The sequence below is a fragment of the Podarcis gaigeae genome, assembly GCF_964106915.1.
Source record: "Podarcis gaigeae genome assembly, chromosome: 8".
Taxonomy (NCBI): domain Eukaryota; kingdom Metazoa; phylum Chordata; class Lepidosauria; order Squamata; family Lacertidae; genus Podarcis; species Podarcis gaigeae.
The window spans coordinates 16,811,545-16,836,387 of NC_139684.1; the positions used below are offsets into that span (position 1 = coordinate 16,811,545).

At 44.8% G+C, this 24,843-nt stretch overlaps 1 protein-coding gene and 1 long non-coding RNA gene across 11 annotated transcripts in view; one reads left to right on the forward strand and one right to left on the reverse strand.

The window, feature by feature from the left end:
• Positions 1 to 24,843, reverse strand: part of UBE4B (ubiquitination factor E4B) — a 68,775-nt gene that overhangs the window by 32,082 nt on the left and 11,850 nt on the right. For 3 of the 10 annotated variants that reach the window (XM_083752453.1, XM_083752452.1, XM_083752451.1), the window contains 5 exons: positions 18,237 to 18,423; positions 11,073 to 11,208; positions 7,540 to 7,627; positions 6,258 to 6,402; positions 4,485 to 4,713 (listed from right to left, as the gene is read on the reverse strand). In XM_083752453.1, coding sequence (XP_083608579.1) covers positions 4,485 to 4,713; positions 6,258 to 6,402; positions 7,540 to 7,627; positions 11,073 to 11,208; positions 18,237 to 18,423 — 785 coding nt within the window. Of the gene's footprint in view, positions 1 to 445; positions 566 to 2,629; positions 3,035 to 4,484; positions 4,714 to 6,257; positions 6,403 to 7,539; positions 7,628 to 11,072; positions 11,209 to 15,157; positions 15,367 to 18,236; positions 18,424 to 18,781; positions 18,961 to 24,228; positions 24,283 to 24,843 lie in introns of those variants that run through there. The other 7 variants (XM_083752447.1, XM_083752446.1, XM_083752444.1 and 4 more) reach the window with 6 other exon arrangements.
• On the forward strand, positions 15,393 to 23,509 carry LOC310850910. The gene is made up of 3 exons (XR_014567464.1): positions 15,393 to 15,536; positions 17,164 to 18,053; positions 19,016 to 23,509. It is a non-coding gene; the product is annotated as an uncharacterized lncRNA (long non-coding RNA).

Below are 24,843 nucleotides of genomic sequence, written 5' to 3' on the forward strand. Positions count from 1 at the left end.
AGTTGGAGGAGCCCCACAACTGCCTTACACTCTCCTGCCTTGGCTCTACTGAACATTTCAGAAGTTACTGTTGGAAGATCTAAGCACCCTGGAACGAAAAGGTTCCAAGAATAGAAATTATAATCTCTTAACACACCTGGCTGGAAAGCAGAGGTTAAGGAGCCTGTTTCAAACATCACTCTTCCCACCCTCCTCACTACAAGGGAATCTTGGATAGTCCTTCCTCCTGGCATCAGAGGCTTGGAAGGGAAAAACCAGGTTTAATGGGGATTGTTAAAATGTGAGCAAAACCATGCACAAGAAGTGTTATTATGGGAATGGATTTAGATACAGTTGTATTTTTCTGGGGAGAGGGTGTTATGAAATGGTAGGCAGAAAAGTAAATGGAAACACATGTTAGTTTTAAGCACCCAAGCATAGGTAGATTGCACACATTCTGGAATACCTGGACCCAAATTGGACACAAGAAAAATCATCCTCATCCTCGTCCTCATTTTCTTCATCAGAACTGTCCCCAGAAACATCAGAAACGGCAAGGAGGAGGGAGAAAGGGTTGTCGTACATACTATTCATAACAAAAGCAAATATGGACCAGTGAATATGAAAGAGAGAAGAGAGAAGGGTGAAAGGAAGACCAAAAAAAAGAAAGGGGGGAAATATAAAGAGTAACTTGTTCTACCAACATAACATTCACCGCAAGCATGCAAACATGCAGAAGCCATGGCAATGCTACTACAAGCAAAAGGTGCTGGATGCAACTAAGTCCTACTCATAGTAGACCCACTAAAATGAACAGACCTAAGTTAGTCGTGCCTATGAACTTTACTGGGTCTACTCTAGAATAGAGCTAGCTACAGACACAACCCCAAAAAGTATTCAGGTCAATGAAAGCAAAGCAGTATCTGCTTTCTCTCCAAGTAAGAGAAGGGCTAGGTTTTTTAAAGAGTCTTTTGAGAAGAATTAAGGTAGCAAATCACAAATGGAAGCCCTTCAGTTCTCTGGCTGACTTCTGTATGCGGCCATACAACTAGGCCACAGGTCCCCACTGCCACTTATTCCAACTGGAATAGGAACTCCAGCATCTCAGGCAGAGGTTCTTGTATGCAAAAAGACCCTCTCCTTATGCAAATCATGCCCTGCAGACTAGGGTGCTTTGGGTCTTCCTCATGACCATCTATGGTACTGCCTTACACCAAGTCTGCTCCCTGGTCAATTTAGCTTGGCCTCAACCAGCATGGGGACTTGCAGATGCATTGGACTGAAGCAGCTATCTTCAACCCAGTTACGATCTATCCCCTAAACACACCGGTTCTAACTGGACAATACAACCCACAAACAAAATCAATGCCCTCCTGCTATCTGCTGGTCATTGAGCAGATCCCATTCAGATGGAGCCACTGAAGCAGGTGTGCAGAACTTCTGGACCTCCAGGTGCTGCTGAACTACATGCTGGCTGGGAGCTGACGGGAGCTGCAGTTTAGTGAGGGGCACAGAGGTTCCCCATACCTGCTATTAAGGGAGTGTGAAAGCAAACCTGGTGAGTAATGCAGCAGGTGTTAAAACAATCATAGCTGTCAATGAGAACAGGCCAGAAAACTCGCAACACAGTAAGTCTACTTGCTAAGGAGTTCAGTTTAAGAGTTAAGCTGGTAAACACTATATATTTTTCAAAAAGCACCAGCAATGCATGAACTAATTTCAACACAGGGGATCTCTTCATCAAAGTAAGCAGGTAAAGAAGGATTTTATGGCATGGTGGCTTGCACCAGAACACAGTTCAAGCAACCGCCCTTTAGTTTTCATACATACACACAAGTGTCCTGGGGTCCCCTTATGAAATCCCATGAGTTGTATCCATTTTTTTACCCAAACTTTAACACTGGACGCAACCCTGTACACAGTCAGTGTATCCGAAGAAGTGTGCATGCACACGAAAGCTCATACCAAGTACTGACTTAGTTGGTCTTTAAGGTGCTACTGGAAGGAATTTTTTTGTTTTGACTCTGGCAATTAGGGCAGGCACCTACTTTCCTCTGTTTTAGACACTTTTATCTGTGTCTAACCTGTTGAAAACCTCTCTTCCTATTACTCAGGTTGAATTGGCACTTTCAGTCTGCTGCTGAAACGATCTACACTGAATAATTTGTTTTACGCTTTTTCATTTCATTTCGTTGCTGGTCTTTACCTTGTATGTACTCTTGTTTGCTGCCTGATTATTTTTACATTACGCGGCTTATACATTCTGAAAGCATTCTGAAAGCATTCTGAAAGCAAGCAAGTAGAAGTCAAGAGGAAAAATCCATCTAGACAAGGAGATCAAGGTAGAGAAAGCACTCTTTTCTCAAAACAAGTTATCAAGCAAAGGTGGGCACGTTACCACAAATTTCGGGGGAATCAAGCACGTCACTATTTGTTCACCTTCTCTCCCCTGTAAGAAGCTGTGAACTTCACACACCCTACGCCAAAAGCTTTGTGGTTCAACAGGTGCCACTTACAGTCAGTGTATTAGCTTGCCTCAAGCACAATTAGGAACCAAAAAAAGCTTATTATGTTGTTAGCTGAGTTCTTCTGAAGTGCATGAAGTCACACCAACTCTGCACAGCACACATTTAAAATGCAAACTCAATACCTAGACGGTGTCCTGCTCAGGAAAGAAGAATGTCTGCCAAGGGGCCCGGGCGAAGCAGGGAACAGAGGCAGGGCCATAGCTACGGGCCTAAGCCTGGGCAAACCAGCCCGCGTAGCTGGAGGACTGGCACTTATAAGAGGAGGAGTTGGAGAGTGGGAGAGGATGGAGGTGCTTGCCGAAGGCGGAGCGGGAGGAGCTGGGAAGGCCCAGGGATGAGTCACCATGTACGGGCGGTACCTCGGGGATGAGGGTTGGACTCCCAGTGGGCCTGCTGGCACGACATGAGGGCTAGCAGAAATGGGAGGGGTGGGGGCAACTGGGCTGGCGGAAGAGGCAAGGAAGGAACCGGCTAAAGGTGCGCGGCTTGAGAGGCTGAAAAGAGGAGCTGGGCTGGTTCCATAGAGACTAAAGTCAACGAAAAGAGGGAGGAGGAGGAAGAAAGGAAGGAAGGAAAGAAAGAAAAGAGAGATAAATTGGGAGCTTAGAACACAGCAAAAAGGGAAGGTAATAAGATACAGAAACAGGCAAGACAGCTCAACATTTCCCCTTCCAGTACGATCCTATTTTATACCCATTTAACTTGCATGATTTCAGCTATAGGAGTTGAAGGCACACTTGCTGAAATACCAGCAAGGCAGAGAATTTTAAACCTTAGGGTTTCCTGGCGCAGAAAGAGCTTTTCAGTACTGTGCCATAGATTTGGGGGGGGCAGTCAAGGCCCATTCGGCATGCCAGCTTTGGGAGTCCTAGACATGCCCCCCCTCCCGCTAACTGTGGGGTGGTTCCACGGGTTTAGGAATGCGTACCAAACCCCTGTGTAAGAAGTGACTGTATGGTACTTTTCTCACCACAGGGACTGATGCCTTACTTTGGCTTACAAAGCAGGGGTGTCTAACCCTGTTACTGTTGGGGCTCCAACTCCCAACAGCCAGGAATGATGGGAGTTGTAGTCCAGCAGCATCTGGAAGGACAAAGCTTCTGCAACTCTGCTATAAAGAGTCATCCATATATAAATGAATCTGAAAACTACCGTATATACTTGAGCCGACCTGAATATAAGCTGAGGCACCTAATTTTACCACAAAAAAACTGCGAAAACCTACTGACTCAAGTATAAGCCGGTTCACTACACTACAAACCTGGTGGTGGCGGCAGCAGAGGAGGAGGAAGGTGCAGCCCGAAACGGCTCCTTTCGGGTCACTCATCCCTCCGCCGCTGCCTCTGCCACTCGCAAGAGCAGGCATAGGAGCCGTGGTTGGGAGAGGCACAGTACAGTGCAGCACATCTCCCAACCGCGGCTCCTGTGCCTGCCCTTGCGAGAGGCAGGTGGCGGCGGCGGGACCAGCGGCGAGAAAGGGCTCCTTTCGGGCTGCTCATCCCGCCCCCGCCCCCCTCACTCAAGTATAAGCCAGGGGGGCTTTTTCAACATAAAAAATGTGCTAAAAAGTTGGCTTGTACTCGAATATATACGGTAAATGCATGTTAAAGTGAAGGGATAGCATTTCCCCACAGAGCACAAGCATTCTGGCATCCTAGTAATCGCTGCCTTTGTTTAACAGGAAGAGCTCCCACAAGTTTCTAGCTCTCATTAGTGCTCAAAAAAGTTGAATGATAGGGGGAGAAAAGAAATGAGAGGTTCTGCTCAGCGGACAGTTATCATAGAAGAATTGGCCAGGTTTCCTATGGCTATGCTTCAAACAAATACCATACTTTCCCCCCCAACCTCCGGGCATCCATCACACCTTGCCTTGCACTGCAGAACTTGGAAAGAACCATTTTGCACACCTAACCCCTCTGCTCTGCCCTTGCAAACTCACCAACATGGAACCCAGCTAGTTATGCAGCTATAACTTACCTCGATAAGGAGCTGGAGCCAAACGAGCCCACGTTACAGAAAATGGGGCTCGTTCCTGGATTGGAACCAGTGTTCAGAACCAGATTTCTATCAGGCGACCGAGCAGCTGCTGCAATGGGCTGCGAGGTGGCTGTCAAACTGGCAAAGGGGTTTTCCTCCTTCGACTGGGTCGACATCATCAGAACTTCCATCAGGATCTGGCCAATCAAGTCTTTGAAGTCCGAGAACACTTTTGAGGAGAGAAAGAGAGAATGACATGAACGTTCTCCGTTGTAAGCACCTCAGAAGCAAAACAGAGTTTAAGGGAAAGATCTGAAGATTATGAGGTTGACAACGCCGGATAGTCTTGAGAAAATATAGCACATGGACTCAGCAGGGGCTGTATCCCACCAAGTCCTGCTCAGAGCAGATCAATTGAAATGAATGAACATTAATTTCGAGAGATGTACTCTGAGCACCTGCTTTTTGACAAACACCCCATACAGCTTGAAGCTAAAGCAAGGAACTAAGATGAGCCTGCTGAATCAGGCCAAGGGCCTGTCAACCCAGCATCCTTGATGACAACAAAAGCTTCTCAGCATTATGAGTGCCAATATCAGCCACACCTTCCATATCAGCCACCATATCACCCGTTTCTGTTTCAAAGACAGGAGCTGCAGAGGAATCTGAAAGTATTGGCAAGTCTAACGTCCTTGCTTGCCAACAAAACAGACTGAATGCTTTCCATCTTCAAGTCGTGAACATGGTGGGAGCTGAGCCACCCACCAAATAAGAGTCCTTCCCCTCCCTACACACACTCTCTGGTGCCAGCTCAGACACCATCTGGTGATGACAAATGCAATTTGGAGCTCTGTACCCACTGAAGGAAATCCAACGCTGCAGCTAGATGGGAACTCACTAGCCCATGCCACCAGCCATCTCCCATGAACAAGCAACTGTATTAATCACTAGCCTTTGTTTAAGCATGATGGGACACGTGGGGAGGGGGCTTTAGCTCAGCAGCAGAACACAAAGCTTTGTAAGCAGAAACTCAGTCCCAGAACCCCCAGCCTCTGTCCAGTTGGTGCTAACCTGTAACAAGGCATTTTCAGTGGTGGTTCTCTGCTTGTGGGATGCCCTCTCTGGCAATGTACAATGCCTCTATCATTATTAACTTTCAGGAGGAATTTGAAAACATTCCTATTTGCCCAGGCATTTGGTGGTTGAAGAATACTGTTCCTGGCAATCTCAAGGTCATCGGATGCTTTCAATTGTAACTGCTTTTAATATATTTTTAAATGATTTTAGATGTTATAGTTAACATTTGTTTTTAGAACATTTTAATATGTTTTAGAATGTTTTTGCTTGCTTTGTATTTTTAAAATTGTGTTTGCCATCCTGAGCTCCTGGGGGAGGAAGGGTAGATATAAATTCAAATAAATCTGCTCCAGTTTGCATTTATTTGACAATTCCACCCCCCCCCAAAAAAAATCTCTTTTCCCTTTCTTTTGTTTCCACTGTTTTTGGTTCATACATGTATTTTGACTCAAGATATCTAAGAATAAACAAGATAAAATTTTCAGCAAGCATTTTGCCTAGAAAGATTGTGCATTTTAATTAAAATAAAACTGAAAAATCTCTGTAGCTGTTTGAGAAATGCTTCTACCTGAGACCTTGTAATGCTGCTGCTGGCTAAGATAGAATACAGCATTCAATTAGATGGATGGTAAGCAGCCGGGCTTCTGAATTCAGCATCATCAACAAACACTTGGGATTAAACCTCACGCTCCTTACCTTCCTTTGGGTTCTGTTTAAACTGCTCAGAAAGCGAAGTTAGGAAGATGACGTCTCTGTCTCTGTCCTTCCAGGAGACCCGGAAAATCTTGCAGACCAGCTGTAAGGCTTGCTCTTCCGATATCTCTGATCCTGATGGGGGCTCCTTTATCATGGGGAGGGGGAGGGGGGAAAGAGGAAAAGATTTGGGTACTCGTTTTGAAAAGCCATGAAAGGGCAGGTATTCGTGATCATGTAAGCTAAGGGTTAGCAACCTCATTCTGGTCTGCTGTGCTGCATTCCGCCCTGATGCAGACATAATGCTCACTAATAGTGACAGCAAGTCATGGAAAGGTGGAATTTGCAAGTAAGAGAGAGGGTTGTGCCATGCAGCACATTCCCCATCTCTCCAAAATGGTTCCATTTGTATTTGAAACCCACCACCCAGGCCGCAAAGGGCTCCCCACAAGGTTGTCTACAATACTGAAATTATGCAATGAAGGAAGGCTAAAAACAAAAGGAATCTGCAACAAAATGTGGGAACATGGAGGGCCCCTGTTCAGAATCCAAACCAAACTACCAATGTCTTCTTTCAAGATACACCATCCCCTCCCACCTATTTTTCTATTCTTTTTCCCCCAACGGTAATTCTGCGTTCCAGACAAATTGAGGATGCTCAGCCCTCACTGGGCTGCTTCTGGGATCCCCTCAGGATCTCCCCCCCCCCATTTTATTTGATTTTTAATTTCTGCAAACCTAGGGGTTCTTCCAAGCCTCTTGAACATGGGTGGTGTTGTTAGGCTACACAAGGATCGGCACTCACCTCTGAACTTCGGAAATAAAGGGATTGATAGCAAACGGGCAAAAAACCCAAAACCATTGCAGTAAGCAAAACTTCAACACAGGTCAAATAAGTTAAGCTTCAGGTGCCCACCTACAGGCAGTGAGGGAGCCAACTGAGCTTCTCTTGGGAGAGAGTTTCGCAACAGCATCGCCACAACCAAGAAGGCCCCACCCTATATCCCACCCAGCTGCAACTTCTCCACTAGAGGCAGCACATGAAACAAGACTTATAACAAGCATAGGTGGTTTGTTGTCTGAAACTGAGCCCATAGCATTTTGATAGCATGCTCCTAACTTTTAACCGCCCAGAGGTCTTGGAAGTAAGAGTGAGCAAGAAACCCAAATGAATAAAAATAAACGAATGAGCGTTCATTTTTAAACCCATGCGCACATTGCCCCATAAAGGGCAACAGTCAAGTGTCTCCAGGCTTCCCAACTCCATCCAGGACAGCTTACCCACCTTATCGGTAAGGCTCCTTTTCTCTCTTCGGTCATTCTCATCAACTTCCATGTTTTCAATTCCTGAATCTACATCCACCTGGGACATACTGTCAAGTAGAACAAAGAACCCATTAATTCTTCCAGGCATTTTCAATGAAAGTTGCTGACCGAAATACAGGATGGCTGCAGAACGTGAAGGCAGCTCAAGGAGGGAAAAGACTGACATACACAAGAAAAACTGGATCCATTAACAAATGTTGCCATTAACAGCCACTAGTCAACAGCGCTGGCCCACAACCTATTGTTCATACTGTGTTTTGCTCTCCAAAGAGAGGCGGAAAACTTGTGACTCAACCTGAAAGGAGCTCTACAGAGCAGCCCATTAGGAACTAAAAGGGGTGGGGGAAGAAACCCCTCTGTTCTTAAGTTGGTGCCTGCACAAAACAAAAAATCAGGGCACATGGATGGTGGTGAGGCTGCATGCAGTTTCTGCAGGCTTATTTTTATTATTAGCATTATTATTAATGCAATTTATTCGCCACTTTTTTTACAAAAGCAGCTCAAAGCATCTTACAGCAAAAACAACAACACATACATTAAAACCAGCCCAAAATTAAAACAGATTCAAAGCCAAAACTCATTCATATCTTTAGAAGACAGAACTATAACATCCTACCCAGTGAAGGAGGCTACAGATAATCAAAAGTCAAAGGCCTGCAGCAAAAGGATGCTTTTGCTTAGCACCTAAAGGTAAGCAATGATCGCACCAGGCAAGTGTCTCCCAGGAAATGCCGCCATTAAAAAGGTCCGTTCTCACACTGCCACCCTCCAGATCTCTTTCTTTATACTTTTATTTATATAAGTATTTCATATACCACCATATCCTGTAGATATACAAATAAAAGAGAACATAAAAACAATACACAGTGATCATTGAAAAGACCAATAAAGGTAAAGGTAAAGGGACCCCTGACCATTAGGTCCAGTCGTGACTGACTCTGGGGTTGCGGCGCTCATCTCACTTTATTGGCTGAGGGAGCTGGCATGTGGCTAGCATGACTTAGCTGCTTCTGGCGAACCAGAGCAGTGCACAGAAACACCGTTTACCTTCCCGCTGGAGCGGTACCTATTTATCTACTTGCACTTTGACATGCTTTCGAACTGCTAGGTTGGCAGGAGCGGGGATTCGAACCACCAAACTTCTGATCGGCAAGTCCTAGGCTCTGTGGTTTAACCCACAGCGCCACCCGCGTCCCTTAAAAAGACCAGTAGGGAGATTTAAAAGGCATAGGCATGTTGGCATGTCTTCAAGAGACTCCTGAAAGTTAACAAGGGTACCTGGCGAAACTGGCCATATTTGGTGAATACTGAATACTGAAATCTGTGTGTTACTGACTCATTGTTTAAATTGGGCATAAGTCTTGGGGAGCAGAAATACGTGCATGAATTTAATATATTAACTATCATAAATGAACTGGGAAAAAACATATTCCCAATTAAACAACATAGTGAGTTCTGGAAAAAGAGAATAGCAGCTTCTGGTTCACTGTAATCTTCTGAGACGTATGTGCCAAATTTAAAACATGGTCGCTAGAGGAGGATTAGAATCTAGAAACCAAGAGAGGGACAACCCTTTGAAGGGTCTTTAATTTCTGTGAAGGGATGAAAAATCCAGCTTCCCATTTCATGAATGTGTGTGTGTTTCCTTTTCAATGTTATATTTGGTTGTTAATTAAATAATTTCAGAATGGATAAATTCTTTTTAAAAAATAAAGACAGAAGAATTGACCATTTTAATGTCTGAAATTTAACTGTAAGATTGTGGGGAAACCGCAAAAAGACCCCTAGTGCTTCGAAGGCTAATTAAATATTTAATACAGAAGAAGCTTTCATGGATTAAATACCTTGCCAACTCATGAAGTCTCAGCCTGTAACTGGCATCATTCTTGCCACTAGAAATTGCTGTTTGGTTTTTTAATTAATTCTATTAATTTTTCTCATGTCCTTTTTTGTATTAAGCTTTAGTGTGTATGCTACAAATAATCAATAAACAATCTTCTAAAACTAAAAAAAGAAAACCTCCAAACAACATCTGAGCATAGACCACCTAGCTCATTATTTGGTCCATCTAGCTCACTATTGACTACACTGACCGGCAGCAGCTCTCCAGGATTTAAGGCTGGGGACATTCCTGGACCTACCTGGAGATGCCAGGGATTGAACATTGGTCCTTCTGCATGCATCTCCAACCACAGAATATATGTAACAGTTACACCCAGCATCCTTTGCAGCCAGCAAATGTTCACCTGATTGAGGGGTTTCTACCCAGTCCCTTTAACTAACTTACCAAGGAAGGAGCTGCAGTCATGAAAACCAAACAGGTGAGGGCCACGCTTGCCTCTTATCTCAGGACTCATGCTCAGACCACAGGGGCAAAGAGCATGACCCCAACCAAAAGCTCCCCTCTTCCTTTTCAGGCCTTTCTTCACTGCCTTTTTTCTTTCTAAAACATCTGGCAACTGTAACTGCTTTACACATCACCCTCACAAACACGTTTTGAGCAATCAATGCTGCATGCTATTTCATTATTAATTATTCAGATATCTTATCAGCCACTCTGATTGGGTTGTTAATATTGAAAGCTTTTATTACATGGTCGGTTTCTATTTTTTTACCCTTTCCTTTTGAATTTCAGTTCCCACAATCGATTCCCTAATATGTGGTTGTGTGTGTGTGTGTGTGTGTGTGTGTGTGTGTTTGTTTTTAAATGGTAAATTTGACCCCATTACCAAAATAGCATCCTAACCCTCTGGGTGGGAGCTTAAAAGAGGCAGTTCTATCCACTGTATTTGCCAGCAAGACATTTTGGGTTAGAGAGGTGACCTTAGCCCATCAACCCCCCAACTGTTTAAGATGCCCACAGAAAAAAACTAGTTGCCAGCAAAGGCTTAAGCAGAAGATAACTCAGATTAGCTCCTTACATGAATGTGTGTGTGTTGGGGGGGGGGAGTGTATGCATGCAATAAATAAGGTTTTCAAGCTAGACTGCATATATGCCACTTTTTCTGGATTAAAGTTAAAGAACCATCACCTCTTTGAGCATATGATATGACTCAACTGGAGATTTATGAGCAAATGATATTCCACAAACACAATATAGATGGGTGCTGGGCTGACCTGGACCACCAGCTGCCCCCTCTCCCCCCATTTCACCTCTCCTGCCCCTTAAACATGCACATAGTTCATATTATTTTGATTCATTATGGTTTATTTTGTATTGTTCGACTGTATTGTTTTTTGCTTCTTTGTGGGAATTTCAATAAAAACGATCAATTAAAAAGATCCAATTACTTTGATAAACGATACCCTGCCAAGTACCCCAGAGACAATTCTATCTCACCACCAGGAACCAGGCGAGCAGCTATTTACAAGCTCATGTTAGAAACTGCTGAGCAGGGCATAAAAAACTAGCATCTGTATGAGCAACAAGCATCTGGGGCAACCCACAATGAGACAGCCTCAAATGAAGAGGGCAGGTGGAAACTTTTTTACCTTTTCTCACAGGAGACGCTATCGATATCCATGCTCTGCGACCGGGAGAGGGACTGAGATTGTGTTTCGAGGCTGTTTGATGGGGAGCTACTGAGCGAACTCACACCTTCGCTGCTCTGGCTGCGGTGGGCTACACCTGCAGGGAAAGGAAACCAGGGGGGGAAAACTATATGTCATTTTGTTCCTACAACACATTCTTGAACTAAACACACACAGTGTTCGAAACTCCCATTGATCTACGTGGGTTTTGCAACAGGGAATTTCATTAGCATGAGCAGTTTCTGAGCTCTGGGCACAGTACTGTGCCTAAGATTTCAGATTAAAACTGCAGAGTGGAAAGAAAGGAGGGTCTTTTTCTGCCTCCCCACTTCCAGTCACTCTCTGAAGACTGAAGAAGAGACCCTCTTAAGAATATTAGGGGGGCAGGCAGGGAAAGCATGTTTTTTGCAGTCTTCAGAGGAGGACTAGACCATGCGAAAATGAACATATGATTTTAGCCGTCGTTCATTCATTTTCAGCTTTGTATTTTTGTTTGGAATAAAGCACGCCTAGACATTCCGTTGTTGCGCCCATAATCTAGGTTTAAGGTGCCATTTAGCTCTTAGCTTTCCAAAACTGAACACACACATACTGTAAATTACACACACATTACATACTGTATTTTTCCGTGTAGAAGACTAGGGTTTTTTAACCAAAAATTAGGTTTAAAATTGGGGCTTGCCTTAAACATAGGTAGTGCTGAGGGGTGTTTTTTTAATCTGGAGTCCCCCCAAACAGGGGGTGTCTTATACATGGGGGCATCTTATAGATGAAAAAATACGGTACTTATATTACACACACACACACACACACACACACACACACACACACACACAGAGCAAAAAAATGCTGCAGCACATTTCTCCCCCCCCTCCCAATACCAGGAGTAATCCTATTCCAGCCAGCCGTGCCTTCCCTCCAGGGCACTATTAAGCTGCTCCGACAAGCCAATTCAGGCTTTCCTTCCTTCTTCCAGTTATTTGTTTTTCTTTACCAACTGACACTCAACATTATCTGCTTGCTGGGAACAACAGAATATTCATAAATCCTCACTGGGGCTGAGGTATTGGCTTTTTTGAGGGAGGGGGGACTGCCTCATTTGGTTGCTTTTGTATTTCTGAGTGGCCTGGAATTGAACCAAGCACACCAATACCAACTTCTAGTTCTTAGTGGCCCTGCTTTTCAACTCTGTTGGCACAGGGTGACTGAGTTTGCTAGTAAGAGTGCTCCTTATATACAATGAAAATCTAAAGTCTCAATTAAAAGATGTTATATACAGTGGTGCCTCGCAAGACGAAATTAATTCGTTCCGCAAGTCTTTTCGTCTTGCGAGTTTTTCGTCTTGCGAAGCACGGTTTCCCATAGGAATGCATTGAAAATCAATCAATGCGTTCCTATGGAAACCGCCTTCAGACCAGGTCCGGGGACAGTCTGTCCCCCGACCTCTTCTGAAGGCCGGCAGGGGGGTGGGGGCGAAAGTCTTTGCTTCCCCCCGCCTGCCTTCCCGGGACAGCGGAGACTTCTCCGCTGTCCCGGGACGATCTTAAAATGCTGGCAGGCAGCAGCGAAGGCCGCCCACCAGCATTTTAAAAACCCCGGGACAGCGGAAGACTTCTCCGCTGTCCGGGGCGATCTTAAAATGCTGGCGGGCGGCAGCGCTGCCACCCGCCAGCATTTTAAAATCGCCCCGGGACAGCGGATGAATTCTCCGCTGTCCCGGGGCGATTTAAAAGCCCCCGGGAAGGCAGGCAGGGGGGTCAAAGACTTTTGCCCCCCGCCAGCCTTCAGAAGAGGTCCTGAGAATTCATCCGCTGTCCCGGGGCGATTTTAAAATGCTCCCGGACGGCTTTTGAAGGCAGGCGGGGGGGAGCAAAGACTTTTGCCCCCCGCCCGCCTTCAAAAGAGGTCCAGAGGGCTCTCCAAGCTGCGGATAGGACTTCCCCTGCAGGGCTCCCCAAGCAGCGAATGTCTGCCCCGCGCGAGGGGCGCTCTGCTTAAGAGCGCCCCTCGCGCGGGGCAACAGGCTGCTATCCGCAGCCTAGGCGGGAACTCTTCTGAAGGCTGGCGGGGGAGAAGGGCTTTTCTTCCCACCGCCAGCCTTCAGAACAGCCTTCTGAATGTTGGCGGTGGGGAGGAAAACCTTCCTCCCACCGCAAGTCTTCAAGACAGGTCCGGGAACAGAGGAGAAGCGCTGCGCACCTTCCCCTCTGTTCCCGGACCTGTCCTGAAGGCTTGCGGTGGGAGGAGGGCTTTCCTCCCCACCGCCAACATTCAGAATGCTGTTCTGAATGTTGGCGGTGGGGAGGAAAAACCCTCCTCCAACCGCAAGCCCCGGGAACAGAGGAGAAGCGCTGAACACCTTCCCCTCTGTTCCCGGACCTGTCCTGAAGGCTTGCGGTGGGAGGAGGGCTTTCCTCCCCACTGCCAACATTCAGAATGCTGTTCTGAATGTTGGCGGTGGGGAGGAAAAACCCTCCTCCCACCGCAAGCCCCGGGAACAGAGGAGAAGCCCTTCGCGCCTTGTCCTCTGTTCCCGGACCTCCCACCGCAAGCCTTAGGACAGGTCCGGAAACAGAGGAGAAGGCGCGCTGCGCGTCCCCGCTGTCCCCGGAGATTTCCCTATGGGCTTTCGTCTTGCGAAGCAAGCCCATAGGGAAATTCGTCTTGCGAAGCCGCTAAAAAATCGGAAAACCCTTTCGTCTTGCGGGTTTTTCGTTTAGCGAGGCATTCGTCTTGCGGGGCACCACTGTATCTGCAACATAAATAATCAGCAATGCACTAACACCAGTAATCCCCAAAGACTTCAGAGTGATGTGTTGTAGGAAATTAATTCATGAAATTAATTCGAATGAGTTTAAAGGTTGCCTACTGCAACTCTGTAGAGTCACTGCTCTGAGTGGGCCCAGCCATGACAAAAACTTTGACTCACAGCTTCTGGGAGGGTAGAACATTATTACTGCCTACTCGAGTACCAGACAAAAACTTTCCCCATGAAATGTAATCCCATGCACTAGAGATTTTCAACCTTTTTGAGTCAAATGCTCCCGTGACCAACTACATTCTTTCTGCGGCTCCCCTGTTAGGAAATGCGCTCCAAGCCTCCAAAGCCCAATTATGTCATCTCTAGAGCCGGCACCCCCTCACACCTTTTCAAACACCCTCCCTTGTGGCGTGTTTCCTCAGCCTCCTCTCCTTTCCCCTATCCTTCGGAGTCCTCTGGCAGCTGGTGAAGGTGAGGCCACCATCTTGAGAGGGCATCAGAAGAGGGAGGGAAGGAAAGAGGGATAGAGTCCAGTGTTGCCTGTGGCACCCCTGACCATCATTCAAGACACCCCAAGGTGCCATGGCACACTGGTTGAAAGCCACTGCCGTACACAGTCAAAACTACTTTCAGACATCCTAATTTGCTGGCAATAGGAGTGCAGCATAGCTCAACCCACCAGCCAAACATTACCTGTGCAGACTGCAGCTGGCTTGAACTTACTAGTAGTGATCAACAAGGGAAGGAACAGGAACTGTCACTCAGAGCCAGTGACAATATTCCATTTGCATCCCTGCCCTTCCTCCAAAGAGCTGCAAGCAGCATAAGTAGAGTACTCCCATTTTATTATTGCAAAAAACATCCTGTAGTGCAAATTAGTCTAACAGACTTGGTTTTTATTTATTACATTTAGCTCCTGCTTTTAAGGAACTCAAGTAAGGAAGCAAACCAAAGCTGGTGGTCTTGATTTGTTTGCGCTAACTAGGAAGAGTTCGAACTCCTAAGTGGGGAACACCAGTTATCTCAGAAAGCTTGCAATTGCCTCCCCTGGCATACAAAAGAAAGAAAGAGACAGAGTGAAAGCCCATGGTTTACTAAGACTCACAAATCTAACACTAAACCATGGTTTAGCATTCTGTCTGAACCATTCCATCAAGTAAAAGAAAACCAAACATATTTAAAAACCTGGTAAGAACAAACTGATGAGAAAAGATAGCCACTAGTACAATTTAAGATATCCATGAATAATAAAAAGCAAAGAAAATGAAGCAGCCATCATTACTACCTTTCCCACTTTGCATGCTGCCTGCCAAGAAATAAAGTGTTGATAGTCATTTGCTCTGGACAGAATATATGCTCCATAATCTATTCCAGCACACCCATAGCAAATTTAAATGAAAATTGACCCCTATCTTTGGTAGGCACAAACAATACTGAATCCAATAGTGGAGCAAGCTGGCCAGAATGATTTCTCGAAGTAAACAGCTAAGAGAGACTATACATGTGTTACTTGAGCCACTTCAAACAGGAAAAAATATTTATTGCTATACTGCATCTTCAGCATGAGGTCAATGTGCAATATTGCATCACAGTGGCATACTAGTCTCTCACCTAAACTGCAAGGTCAGGGTTAAGGAGAAAGGAAGGAGAGCAACAAAAACAAAGTAAGATATATATGAGAGCTAGTTCACAACTACCATCATACACTCACATAATGAAGGAACAGGGCCTTGAATAGGGCTATGCACATTAAGAGGCAGCTTGGTGCTCAGTGGCTATTACACGAGAGTTTGGCACTGTGTGGCTGTGGGTTTATAGGGTTTCATGTAGGGATATTTATCAACCCTACTAGGATGATGCCAGGGATTGAACCTGGGTCCTTTTACATGCAAAGCATGAACAATGGCCCTTCTTCAGCATTAAGTGAATGGCTGCCATTCATCTAGATAAGGGAAAAGTAAACAGCTGCACTTGAGGACTGTTGCAGTGAGGGCAAACACAGCCCTGACACCCAGTGGCATCTGCCCTGACTGACTGGGATCTCTGCAGGGGAAAGGCCTGTATGATAGCAGGAACATGACTAATCCTTTATTTAAAATCAATGTTGTTGTCTATGCTACACATTTCAATAGCCTATTTATTGCATTTTTACTCCAAGGGCACATGCTCCTAAACCCCCAAACGCCACATTTTATCTCCACAAAACCCTCTAAGACAGATTATAGGTTATGTTCCGAACAGAGTTTTCAGCCCTGGCCGAAAACCTGGTATTCAGAAGCATAGTGCCTCGGAAAAAGGAGCCTCTATCTAGCTGTTGTAGCCAGCAGCAACTTAGGGGCCCATCCAGCAATAACATCCAGAGGGGTAGCCGTATTAGTCTGTTGCAACAAAATCAAAATAGGAACCTTAAAAGACCAAACAATTTACAATTGCATACCGTAAGCCCACAAGTTACACACATTTAACTTGTGCACATTCAGCTTTACATGCTTGGCAAATAAAAAAATCAAAAATGGGTTGGCGTCCGGGGAAAAGAACTTTGGCAATTCCAACCACCATTGCTCCCAATGTGTTTCAACTAGACATGGTTTTGGCTTTAGGAACGATCCCCAAAACGTAACCCCTGTGTAAGCTGTGGGCTTACTGTAATAAGCTGTTGTTGACTAGCACTCAGCTCATTAGATCCATGGATATTCTAACCCAATGAAATGGAATATACATCACGAAACCTTCTGTGTAACACACAAGATGCAACTACAGCATTGACTTAGGTAGCTTTGAAACAGGGATGGGGAACCTGAGGGGTGGGGGCCAAATGTGGCCCCCAGGCCTTCTCTATCTGGCCCTTGGAACTCTCTCCAGTTCACACACCCCACTAGCCCTCCTTTACACACTCCTTGAGCGGTTTCCCCTGAAAATGTGTCCTTAAACTCTGGTAATGTTTCCTGCTTGTAAGGATAGAGGAATGTGTCAACCTGATCTTGTCCACCACTGATAAGCAGCTCCTGGAAGGATGTCCAGAAGGATATGGGACCCTCAGACTAAAAAGGGTTCCCAACCCCTGCTTTTAAAGAAATAGACAAATTTATGGAGGATGAGGCTCTCAAAGACTACTAACTGTGATGACTATGTCCTCTCTCTCTACTGTCAGAGACAGTATGCCTGAATGCCAGTTGCAGAGAATCACATGTGCAACTTGTCAGCTATTGTGAGAATAGGATGCTGGACTAGCTAAGCCTTTGGCTTGATACGGCAGGGCTCATCTTATGCCATAATAAATTTGTCTTGAAGGTGCCACAAAACTCTGCTGATTTGTCCATGAACGGATCTCATTGCTCATGGCCAGCATCACAAATTCCTGATGAGAATTTTGCAAATAATCCCACTTCCCAATATGGACTGTTTTAAGCCACAACCAGCAGCTGAAACGATCACACCCCGCTGCTTCCAAGGAGAGGAACCAACACACAAAAAAAGACAGGACCTAATAAGGTTGTACAAGATGCTCCCTTCAGCCGAAAGTGCTCGCATGCAAGAGAACATGGTATCAAAACAAATGAATGTGCATTTCCACAAAATATTTAAGAGAAAAAATTAGGAAAGTGTCATGTTTCCTTATTGATCTATCATTCTGCAGTTTTTAATTAACATAGCAATGCAGAAAAAAACTACTCCATACTGGAGTTGTAGAAAGAAATCTGAATTCCTAGGAAGCCAGTGTTCATTTTATTCATCTGCCGTGGGGGAAAAAAATGACCAGGAATTTTATCTAACACAGCTGCCAACAGGAAGGAAATCAGAATTATTAAACTGGATTTTTCACTGCCAGTTGTGTTTATCATCCCTCTTTGGAGGCCTAAATGCCAATATAAAGAATAAGGATTTATTCACTATTTTTTTAGTGGCAACTCGACTATCTGCAACTCAAACCTAGAAAGCCTTACAAGGACCATCCCTGGACTTAACAGTTTAAAGTAAGTGGTATAATTTGCTGTCACCAAGAAAGTACCTCAGTGACACTGGGAACGGACAGTTTTCATGGCAAGATGGTGACGCTTTATTCAATATACAAATGAAAACAGGTCTTAAAAGAAACTCTCTGAAGCATCTTTGCAGATATGGCTATCCTAAACATCACAACTTGAACTATATTCTTCCCTGGGAACGACTGTCTGCAACAGGTAAAACAACTTTTGTCCCTGGGACTGTTATATGATGGACATTTGAAAAATTTGTATGTCTTAATAAGGATAATTTATGTTAATGTACAACCTGATAGCCATTTTGGCGGTGGGGGAAATGTAATATACATAGAAACCAGTAACAGCTATTTCAAGGAAAAGGAATATTAAGTTGTGGCTTACCTGATGCGCCAATGGGAGAGGTAGCTGGGGTCATGCTATGGATGTTTAGCCCAAGGTTATGGGGCGCTCCAGAAGGCGGTGCTGCTGCAGGAGGCCCCGGAGGGTTTTCCCTCTGCGGAGACGTAAGCGGTGTGTTGGGCTGAGAAGATGGCCCGCCGGCGAGCCGGGCAAGGCGCCTCCGACGGATCTGCAATGAAACAAGGGTTAAACATTTTTTTTAAAAAAAAAGGGCTTAGCAAAATGCTGGTGTATAAATAAATCCTCCAGGGTTCTGACAAGGCAAGAAAAGAGAGCTAAGAATAGAACTGGGACGTATTTCAAGATACACCCAAGCCAGGTCAGGCACAGCTTTCCCATGCCACCTGAAGATGCTAGCTGAAGGAAGGGACTGCAAGCAAGGTATGTTAAGGCCAGAATAATAGGAAGATAGGGAACTGCCATACACCAGGTCAAAGAGTTTGTCCATCTAGTCTAGTATTACCTGTCCCTACTGACAGCAGCTCTCCAGGGTCTCAAGCATAGAGTGTTTTCCCATCACCTCATACCTGGGGTCCCTTTAACTAGAGATGCTAGGGTAGCTTTTTGTGAACTACTAAATGTTCTTGAACCACAACTCCCATAATCCCACTGCCCATGCTGCCTAAGAATTATGAGAGTTATAGTCCAACAGCATCTAGCAGCCCAAGATTGAGAAAGGCTGTGCTAGGGACTGAGCCTGTGACTTTCTGCGTACAAAACAAGCACCCTGCAACTAAATTATGACTCTACTTGGTTCTTAGAATCCAGTGAAGTCATTCCTGTGCTACTGACTGCAGTATTACTCCAAGGTCTGCAGCAATTTGTTGCTGAGGGAAGCTGTTAAGGCAAGACTTTCATTACCTGATGCCCTCCAGATATTTTCCACTACGACTCCATCAGCATCAGCTAGCATGTCCAATTGACAACGATGCCAGCTGGTTTAGCAAAATATGAATGAGCATGGCCTCCCCCAGAGCCTGCATGGTCATCCACCACTCCTTCTCCCATGCAGCTGGGAAGAAAAGTTCAGAAGCTTTTGCTTTCTCTTTCACTTAATCAGCATTCGTTGTGTTATCTGGACCAACAAACCATGGTGACCATTAACTGTTGTTAGTTTAAAATAAGGAAACTTCAAACCATGGCTCCTGTACAGCTCTCAAATAAGCGAGCAGGCTACTAGAAATGTTAATATTAATATTAATATTAACTATAATCCAGCAGTTTTAAAAAGCGAGTGTGAGAAAAGAATTACATACAACTACTGTACAATCAAAACAAATCATGAGAAGCAAGTCAATCCAGACACGGAATACATGGAGCTTGCTTTATTATGTCGCTTATGTATTTATTTTGTACTTTTATGTTGTGAACTGAAGAGAGGTATACAAATTTAATAAGTAATAATATTATTAAGCACAGATCCTGGTCACAACAAACTGTGGTTAACCAAAAAACAGAAGATTTCAAACTCATCCTCCCAGCTGTGTGGAAAGAGGGGAGAGGGTCACATTATGTTGAGAGGAGGCCAGACACATTCACATTTCACCAAAGCTAGCATAACAACTGAATACAACCATTATCACTGTGACTTTTACATACTGTATTGGCCTGAATATAAGCTTCACTTTTTCCCCCAAATTCTAACCGTGAAAAGTTATAGTGTGGCTTAAATTCGCGACCTTAAAAAAATTGGCTTTTACGATATCGCTGCTGAAACTGACATACGGTAAAACACAACGGATGTGAGTGCCTGCAGAATTTTAAGGAAGCGGCTTATATTTGGGTATTGTCTTTTTTTCTTTCTTCCTCTTGAATTTTAAGGGTGCGGCTTGTATTCAGGCCAATACGGTATTACAGACAACAGTCCTGAGGCAGAGGGGGGATTTGTTTAAGGCCTCCCAGTTTAGTTCATAGCTAGAATGAGATGCAGGCTGGAAACTTCCCAATTCGCTGCCCACCATCTTATTCACAAAACAAGCTCTGTTTTCAAGACTGACTACACATTTATATTCCCTCCCTCGCCCCCAGTTGTTTGGGAATTACTAGAAATAAATAGAAGGTTCTCCTTCAAGGGCAACATGCTTCCATTCCATTAAGTCATAAAGTTTCTAAACATTCTAGCGATTTACCACCTGGACTTCTATCCTTTCCCCGAGAGATTTCCAAAGAGCATTTTCCCGGAAACTGATACAGAACAACATGTGGAAAACACCATGTGGTGTCCCATTCCCCTGCTCAGATGGGACACTATAATTAGAAGCAGGGCAAGGTTCCACCTTAAGCAATGAGGTCGATATCATCATCTCTTCTCCTCTTTATCTTCCAGTAAAGCTGCTCTCCATCTTTCAGATCCATAACAAGTTGCATTTTGCAAGCATATTTATGTAGATCATTAATTCACTCAATGTCACACTATACCTCAAAGCAAGCAATTTTTAAAATGTTTCAAATACAAAATTTGTACAGGATTGCTAGTCCAAATTCATCGTTCATGTGAAAGGCCAGCATCAAGGGGGGGATGACACCCAGCACATGACTAGTGGCAGACTGTTCAAACATGCTAACTGCAAGTAGACACTCAATTAATAAATGCTTGTTGCTGCATTTTCATTGTACACATCGGTTGTTTCCAGAATGATAACACGTCTGTTATATTTGGTTCTGCACAGTGTTCAAAACTCCCATTGTTCTAGGCGCATTTTGCGACAGGGAATTTCATTAGGGCAAGCAGTTTCTGAGCTCTGGGCACAGTACTGCGCCTAAGATTTCAAATTAAAACTGTAGAGTGGAAAGAAAGGAGGACATTTTCTGCCAATCCACTTCCAGCTAATCTTTGAAGACTAGAGAAGAGACCCTCTTAAGAATATTAGGGGGAGTGAGCAGGGGAAGGACTAGACCATGTGAAAATAAACGTAAGATTTTAGCTGCAGCTCGTTCATTTTCAGCTTTGTGTTCTTGTTATAAAAAAAATTCCGTTGTTGCACCCATAACCTAGGTTTAAGGTGCCATTTAGCTCCTAGCTTTCCTATCTCAGTTTCTAACACTGGTTCTGCATGATGCGAAGCTATTGGTTGATAGCTTTTTTCTTTCCTTTTTGCGCTGCTTCCTGGAGGAGATAAGTGTTCTGTTTACACCACATCAAGTGACCAACAACAATAAGAATTTCAAAAGATACACAGCGAAATACATTCATTTTATTTCACAAGATATATACCACTTGACTGTAATGAAAAAACTCAAAAGCGATTAACTTCAGCAGCAGCTAAATTGAAAGGAAGCCCTATTATACACTACGCTCATAGTACGAGGCAAGCTAGTTCTGTTTTGCCAGACAATTGTGATAACTAAATCCTATCAAAAAAAGCTTAATATGTCTACCGGTTGTCTTCCTGCAAAATATCTTCAGAACTTTTATTAACACTTCCAGACCATCACACAAAGCAGGTCAGGATATGCCCTCAGCTAGAGATCCAAAAGGAATCTCAACCTGACAAAAGGCTGCTGCATTATCAGAGGACATGTTCTTCTGAGAAACCTACTGAACATCCAGTGCCCGTTTTCACTGACCTGGATCCAAATTAACTCTGCAAACTCAAGGGAGGCTTGGAATTAGGTTGCTCCAATACTCCCTCCCTGTGCCACCCCCATTCTCAAACCGCAAGGAGACTTACAAGCTATTTGTGACATGACATGTTGTAATGGGAGGGGAGTAACTGGGGTGATCAAACATGTAATGGTTAGAGCGTTCAACTAGGACTTGAGAGACCAGAGTTCAAACCCAACTCACTGTATGAGACTGGGGTAACGGCTATAATTTGGGGGAAGGGCCATAGCTCAATGGTAGAACAGTTGCTTTGCATGCAGAAAGTCCCAGGTTCAACCCTCGGCATCTCCATAACTGGGACACAAGAAACCAGCCTGAAACCCTGTCCAGCCACTGCCAGTCTATGTAGGAGAGATGGATCAATGGTGTGACTCAGTATAAGGCAGCATCCTAAACGTCCCACTGGTCCTATTTGGCCAACTCCTTCAAAGTAGCTCTCTATATACAAACAGTCCCTAACTGAAGCTGAGAAAGCATCTCACTTCTCCCAAGTAGGGGTGTACTTGCAAGTGCCAATTGAGAATTGGGAGGTTGCAAGTACAAAGAGAAGGAAAGTCCGCTTAAAAAGACATCGCCACCCCCATTTACCACGGTCTTTAAGCATCTTACTTTCCCTGGCTCTGTATCCCCCCCCCCCCGAAAAAGGAAATTAACTGGGGGTGGCTCTCCATATCTTTCCATGTAGCATTTAGGTCTGAGGAGTGGACAATAGGATTGGATGGAGAAAGAGAAGAACCCAAAACTCCTTCGAACCAGCCCTCTACAGAATATTTATGCCATGTAAAAATCCTAGGAGACAACACCAAGTGCAAGGCCTTGGACAGTAAGCCGTCTGTGGACTATTCCAACCCCTTTAAATGCTGTGGCTATCTGGGCATTACATGGCACGGTTCAGTCTTTCCTTGTGCATTCAGAAGGCTCTCCGCTTTCTCATTTGACACAGTAATTCCCCATTCCTCACCCGCCCTGTCCCCCTCGTTGCCCACATCTTGTCCTCCTTCCACTTCCAAATTTCTTTTGCTCACACTTCCCCACATGCACAGCAGGGATATTGCCACCGTGGCCTTTTCTGTACAATGCCAGAAGTGTACACTGAGCTGTGTAATAGATGAGCCGCAGCAGCAGATGGTCAATCCTGTCCTCAGCAACGTAGACCATCTCACACATGCTGCAAATTGCTCAGTGGCTCAAATCAAGACTCCAACAAAGCCAGCCAAAAGACTTGCGCTTCTTTATTAAAACACCAGCTTTTTATTTAGTGATTCCCATTGTATTATCTGTAGCCTCCCCCTCCTCATTATTATTACTATTGAATTTATTCCCCACCTTTCACCAGCAGGTTCCTGGGTAGGTTACAACTTAATATTCACAATTTAGAACAATTAAAACAGATTAGTGTCACAGGAACAGGGTGGGTCCTGAAAACAAACACCTCAGGTGTCAGAGGGCAGGGCAAGGGGCTGTGGTTCCAGCATATGCCAAAAGCTATATAGTGAAGAAGCCACACACACTTCTATGGAGAGGGAATTCCACAACTTAGTGTACAACTTCCACGAGGGCCCCCTCTTAACACCCAGTAGGGTCTGTGGGGAGGGAGACTGTCTCAGGACCTAAGTTATTTAGCATTTTAAACACTAATGTGTTTAATTGGGCCCAGAGAAGAACTGGCAACCAATGCTGCTGTCACCAAGGCTCAGGGCAGGTTTCAACTTAATGCATACTATGCTAATAATCTAAGCACACATTCTACTCATGTAAAAACACCAGGCAGGCCCCACAAATAACTCAGAGATGCATTTTAAATACAAGGAAACGTTCTACTCATGTAAAAACACGCTGATTCCTGAACCGTTCACGGGCCGGATTGAGAAGGTGATTGGGCCGCATCCGGCCCCCAAGCCTTAGGTTGCCTACCCCTGATCTAAGTTAAGCTGCCATGTAGCAAGGGAGATCACTGGTCCATTCAATTGAATAGTGTCAACTAGGAAGACTCTCCAGAGGCTCAGGGCCAAAAGCAAGGACCATCTCACTATATATTGTTTTAATTCAGGGGAACCTGTGGCCCTCTCGGGAGCTATTGGACTCCAACCCCCATCAGACAAAGGGATCGGGGTCAATTGTCAGAGATGATTAATTAAATTTGTACCCCTCCCTTTCCCTGAAAGAATCCCAAGACCGCAAACATCAACATGTTTTTAAATAAATACTTAAAATGTTAAAAAATACAATAGCACCTTAAAACATTTAAAAGCAATTGTATAGCCACTAATTTCAAGGTTGTCATGGCCAGTATCTATCAGCCATCAAATGTCTGGATAAACTGATGTCCTTTTTTCCCTGAAAGTCTATAATGAAGGAGACAAGACACACCTCGCCAGCAAGGGCATTCCACAAGCAGCGAGTCAGCATTGAAGAGGGTTAGTGGCTGCAGCACCAACAGAGCCTCCCCTACCAATTGTTGGGTCTGAGATGGTCGATATTAGGGGAGTCACTCCTTTAGGTACTTGGGTCTCAAGCCACTTAGGGCTTTGTACACCAGCACTAAAACCTTGAATTGGGATTGACAGGTCACTCGGTAGGTAGCCAATGCAGAGCTTTCGGGACCAGTGGCAGATGGTCCCATTTGGATGTAAGCCAACAACATCTCTAAGGTTGTGGGTTCCCCACTTCTGTTTTAACTGGAGATTCTAGGAACTGAACCTGGAACCTTCTGCGGAAGTAAGGAGGCCCTAGCACCATGAACTTCCCAGATACTTGGAACCTTGGCTCTGCATCAGAGCCAAATGGAAGGCAATCAAGTGTTCCAAAGGTTTCCATCATCTCACCTAAAAGTAGGTGTTGCGTAACAGCAAGAGGGACTGAACTACAAACGGGAACTTCCTGGTTGGAATTTTACCTTCCCCCATGAACCCAACAGGTGTCCTTAGGCAAGCTACTTCCATTGCCCCACATACAACAAGGGGCAGTGCTATACATAAATACCTT